At 50.5% G+C, this 5589-nt stretch overlaps 1 protein-coding gene across 1 annotated transcript; it reads left to right on the top strand.

Annotated features, from left to right (window-relative positions):
* Positions 1–209: 209 nt before the first annotated feature.
* FOXL1 (forkhead box L1) lies at positions 210–1653 on the top strand. Its single transcript, XM_081273914.1, has one exon. The coding sequence runs from the start codon at positions 453–455 to the stop codon at positions 1479–1481; it is 1029 nt and encodes a 342-aa protein (XP_081130040.1). The 5' UTR covers positions 210–452; the 3' UTR covers positions 1482–1653.
* Positions 1654–5589: the final 3936 nt, after the last annotated feature.

Consider the following 5589-nt stretch of genomic DNA (forward strand, 5'->3'; position numbering starts at 1 on the left):
TATATATTGGGTGCCCGGAAATTTTTCCAAATAAACACAGCTTGATTCAACTTGGGTGGGCGGACTTATCAACAGACTAATTCTATAAACAAATGAAGGAATAGCCCCGAAACCGATTGGCTGGTATCAAAAAGACACGTGGAGAGAAAAGCTTGGAGTTTTTCAGCAATGAAATTTTAATTAATGTGGGTGGGCTGAGAACACAACGACTGTTTATCATAGACAATTTATTTTCCAGCGCTAAGTCAACATATAATAGCAAACTTACAACAATTATTTAACATTTTTAAAGCCATGAAGAAAGGACAGAGCTCGGAGCAGCCAGGGAGAGCGGCAGAGCGGAGGGCAGACTGGAGGCAGGCTCCCCAGGAGGGCCCTTGTGGCGCGCGGCGCAGTCCTTGAGCCTCCGGGGTCGCCTGCCTACCGGAGCGCAGCGCCGGCTCTGGCTCGCCATGAGTCACCTCTTCGGTCCCCGGCTGCCTGCTCTGGCCGCCTCGCCCATGCTCTATCTGTACGGCCCTGAGAGACCTGGGCTGCCTCTGGCCTTCGCCCCCGCGGCTGCTCTGGCCGCCTCGGGCCGAGCGGAGCCCCCACAGAAGCCACCGTACAGCTACATCGCGCTCATAGCCATGGCGATCCAGGACGCGCCCGAGCAGAGGGTCACACTCAACGGCATCTACCAGTTCATCATGGACCGCTTCCCCTTCTACCACGACAACCGGCAGGGCTGGCAGAACAGCATCCGCCACAACCTCTCGCTCAACGACTGCTTTGTCAAGGTGCCCCGCGAGAAAGGGCGGCCGGGCAAGGGCAGCTACTGGACGCTGGACCCTCGCTGCTTGGATATGTTCGAGAATGGCAACTACCGGCGCCGGAAGAGGAAGCCCAAACCCGGCGCCGGGGCCCCGGAGGCCAAGCGGGCTCGCGCGGAGCTGCAGGAGCGCGGCTCAGAGGCGCGGCCCCAGGCGGCTAGCGGGGCAGCGCGCCCCATTCCCGGAACCCCCAGCCGTGAGGGAGCGCCCAAGCGCCCCTCGCCCCTCGGGGAAGGCTCCTCTCCGCAGGCGTCCCTCCACTGGCTGGGCCCTGGGTCGCCGGACCAGGACGCAGGCGATGCTGTCCAGGGCACCGGGGCGGTGGGCCAGCCAGCGCGCACGGGGGATGGCCCGGGGTCCCCTCTGCGGCCCGCCTCCCGCAGCTCTCCGAAGAGCTCCAAGTCCAATAGCTTCAGCATCGACAGCATCCTGGCGGAGAGGCAGGGCCAGACACCCGCTGGAGGGGGCGAGGTCCCGGGGGACGCCAAGCCAGGGCCCGCCGGCGGCCTGGGCGCCTCACTTCTGGCCGCCTCCTCCAGTCTCCGTCCACCTTTCAACGCCTCCCTGATGCTCGACCCACACGTCCAGGGCGGCTTTTACCAGCTGGGGATCCCTTTCCTCTCCTATTTCCCCCTGCAGCTCCCCGACACGGTGCTTCGCTTCCAGTAAAGCAAGCAATGGCGCGTTTTTCCTCTGCCCTGGCGGAGCCTCCTCTGAGCCACCGGCCACGGTCCCACCGTCCTGCCGCCAGGAGAAGAGGCACATTCTTTTAAAAGGGATCTTTGCTTGTGTAGACAATAGGGTTCTGGTCAGCCTCCCCAACTTCTGTGTGTAGGTGAGCGCGTTTGCCCCCCTCCTCAGGAGTGGATTTACCCAGCAATGGGAACTGGCTTTGGAGATCTAAAAGAACCACCTTGTGGGGATTTGAACAGACCCTTTCCAGGAGAATTCCTTGACCTAATGACTTGATCCTCTGCTGCCACCACAGGCCCTGGGCTACTGGGCAGGAGAAACCTGCTGACCACCAGAACACAGGACTCACAGTCGCCGTGGTCTTTGGATCTACATGCTATGGTTGCAGGCTCCCATGTCTTGCATGGCCTGGGCTTTGACTTTGAGTCCCCTGTGTTGGGGGGGCAGTTCTCAGTTGGCTCTGTCCCAGAAGTCCAGTTTGGGGCTCAGGGTGGCCCCTCTTCCATGGGGTCATAGGAAATGTAGGCCTGGTTAGCATTTATGACCAAGGTTAAGGTGGATGCCAAGAAACCCTGGAAAGCAGTAACACTTTTATTTTAAATGGAGAATTCTTCTCTGAATTTCTTTCTAGGCAGTAAAAGAAACATGCTTTATTCTTTGCCTAAACACTTGACTCTTTCTACTCTCACAGTAACAGCTTCTCCTGAGGCGCATCCTGGGTAAGGTGGTGTTCCATTGCCTAGTGAGATGAGTCTACATTTCCTGCTGGGTCTATAATTCAGAATAGCCACTCTGCTTTTGCTTTTGTTTTTAAGGGATTGAAAGATTTTAAGCGACAGGGGGAGGGTGTGGAGGGTGGAGTATGCCTTAGACGACATCAGATTTTTTTTTTTTATTTCCATAGTTTTTCAAGATCTGGGTTTGGTTTTCGATACATTTTCCAGAATCCTGTAATGAAGGACTAATTTAATCCAAAAAGCCAAATGAAGCAAACGTAAACTGATTGAGGGAGAGATGGGTTAATTTGGGAAGGGCAAGAAAACTTGCTATTGACTGAGGAAGGGTCCGGCCCAGGAAGATTGCAATAGAGCCTGGTGGAGCATTCTCTCAGACACTCCCAGCCTGGGACGGACACCCGCTCCAAGCCCCTTCCTGCAGACCAGGAGGCTGACTTTGAATAAACACCTTAAGGAGGTGATTGGAAGTCTGTTGGGCAGCTGGGTCTGCCACAAAGATCTGGTAAGCTCCAACCTTTGGGGGACCACTCTCAGACTCCCAGACTCCCACGCACCTCCACTTGGGCTGCCTTGTGGGTTCTGAAACTTGATTTCCTGAACGTTCAAGGAACTTGTGTTTTGTCTGGTTAGGAAAGGTACAAAGAGCCATGAGTTCTTGGAAGTGGACTGAGAGAGGCCTTCAAAATAACTAAGATATTTCCCAGGACTTGTATAGAAATGATTCTGAACTTTAAGTCAAGAAGGCATAGTGAGCCGAGAGCTCGTAGGTGCAGAGCTGGCCTTCTGGAGATCCCTTTGCACAGCCACCATGCAGACTGATCCGCAAGCATTTCCAGGGCAGGGTTCTACCCAGGCTGACTTTAGTGAGCTCAAGAGTGTCCTTGATTTGCAGAGGCCCATTGGTGAGGGCTGGGCTCACTGTGCTGAACTTAAAATGTGGTGGGCTGTCATTGGATATTTTGTTATCCCACACTCTCAGCCTCTGTGAATAAAGTTGTTTTTACATTAACCTCTCAGTGACTGGTTCAGTGGATTACTAGGGGGAAATAAACAAACAGTGTAATAGGAAAGAGGAGACTGGTCGGTCGAGAGCCATGCGGCAGCATGGGAGGCTCCAGCTCCTGAGAGGAACAGGCTGAGGGGGGACTGGGGGACCCAGTGCCCCAAGGAGTCTGGGGACACCAGAAAGGAAGTTGAGTACTTGAGCTATGTTGGGTGTTTTTAATTTTTCTTTTTCTTTTGTTTGATATGCTGTCACGTTCTTCATTGGTGACCACTATTTTTTCTAGAAACAAATAATTTAATGCTACTATTTGAAAAAGGTTGTGTTTAGACTTAAAATTCAAAGAAGTATTGTATGGACATTATTTTTGAGGCACAGAGACATGCAAGAGTATGTGTGTACTTTGTGTATTTATACATACATGAAGGCGATTCTATTCAACCCTCCCTCTCCCCAGATTTAGAAATGCTAAGGAAAATGGATTTTGGAGTGATTTATGTAATTTTGTACATGTTTCTTCCTACTGAAGAAAAAGAGGGGATTTGGGCCTTATTGACCCAAACACTTGCTCTAATGCCCATACTTATCATCGGCTCAGAATTATAGATCAGTGAGACCAAGAAATGGTCTGTACCTTTAATTAAAACAGAATCTTAGCTCCATTAAGGGAAAACCAGAAGCAAGCTTATGGTTCTGCTTTTTTTATACAACCAGTTCAAGGTTTGCATCTCTGTTCTCCTCTGAATGAAGTGATCTTTGCTCCAAGCCCTATCTCTTTCTCTCTCACACACACAGATTAATACACTGATCATAATGGAGGATTTGAAGGCACATGTATAATGGTAAGTGTGTATACATACATATATATGTACACACATGCATGTTATGGTATTTGCATACACATATGTATGCCTGTGTATGATATATGTGTGCACACCGACATGTATATGTGTATGGTAGAGATATGAACTCCCAGAAATACACCCTTTTTGCATGTAGATTGGATTTGTCGGGTCCTTTCACATCAGCCCAAACACTGATATTATTGAAAGATTTTATTTTTCTGTATAATTTTCTACAATTTTGTTTTCCGATACAGTTCAAGCTAGGGACAGTTTATTTATTTTATTTTTTTGCACTATTGTAATAAAACCAACAAAGACTTTATAAAGTAATCTTGAAAAGTGAAGCCACTTTGAGAACTTGGCCTCTACGATTTCTACGAGGACAGAAAACTTTGCAGAGGTCTCCTGCTTTGTCTGGTTTTGGGAATTTGCCGGCTCTTGTAGGAGCCAGTGTTCTGCAGGCTCCCAGCACACTCTGGGAGAGTTCAGAACCCAGAAAGCCTGCTTAGACCTTTTCAGAAATACCAGGTTCTCTGATAGGCAGCCACAGTGTGTATCCCTGGGTGGGTTACAGAATTAGCCCAATGTGATTATTTTATAGCCCAGACCCAGAGCCTACCTGCCAACAGGAGGCTGTTGCTCATGTCACAGAAGTAGGGGACAGTCTCAGAAGCTAGCTGCACCTTCAAGTGAGAGAATCTAGCAAGTCAGGGTCTTGTGCCTTACCTCCTTCACGGTGGCTGGACTCTGGCTTCCATGAAGTAAAGCCTTTTTCACAAAGTAGAAAATGCAAACTATAACAAGCACAGTTTATCATCAAGAACAAAGAGCATGAGCTTGTTGGGAAAGTAAAATTCTTTTGCTTTTTAAAGTAATTTAAAAATATAACCTGAAGAGCCAAATGGAGAGTTCTCCACCTTGCTGGCCTTTATCCAGAGATCCTAAGGCCCAGTTCTCCTGGGTACACAGTGACCTGGAGAGGTCATAGACAGACAGTGCCTTGCCTGGCACAGATGAGGCCCTGGGTTCCATCCCCAGGAGAGAGAGAGAGAGAGAGAGAGAGAGAGAGAGAAATAAATTGGTGGGGTCTTGGCTGAGTGGTGGTGGGGGTCTGTCCCTTCAAATGGCATCCAAACACTAACTGCACTGGGGACATCAGACGTGGGGCTCATAGGCCAAATATGGATCAGAGGGTCTGAGCTCAGGATCTGCACTGTGGGGATGCCTGGCAATCTGGGGTACACAGGTAACTCAGGTGTCTCTGTTTACTCTGACAGAGGGGACTGGGGCATAAGGGCAGATGGTGGGGCCAAGATTTGGCTTCAACCACTTACCTGTCAGGTGTGAGAAGGGATGTCCTGGCAGAGAAGGGAAACCCACTAGGGCAATGAAGAGACCAAGGGGAGGGGCTGTTTACAGGGTGGGGAAGGACAGGGACACAGGTACCAGCAAGGGGAAGTGCTCTGCCACACGCTCTCCCACCACCTCGGCCTGCAGCA

Source organism: Spermophilus citellus (genome assembly GCF_964194105.1).
Source record: "Spermophilus citellus genome assembly, chromosome: 18".
Classification (NCBI taxonomy): Eukaryota; Metazoa; Chordata; class Mammalia; order Rodentia; family Sciuridae; genus Spermophilus; species Spermophilus citellus.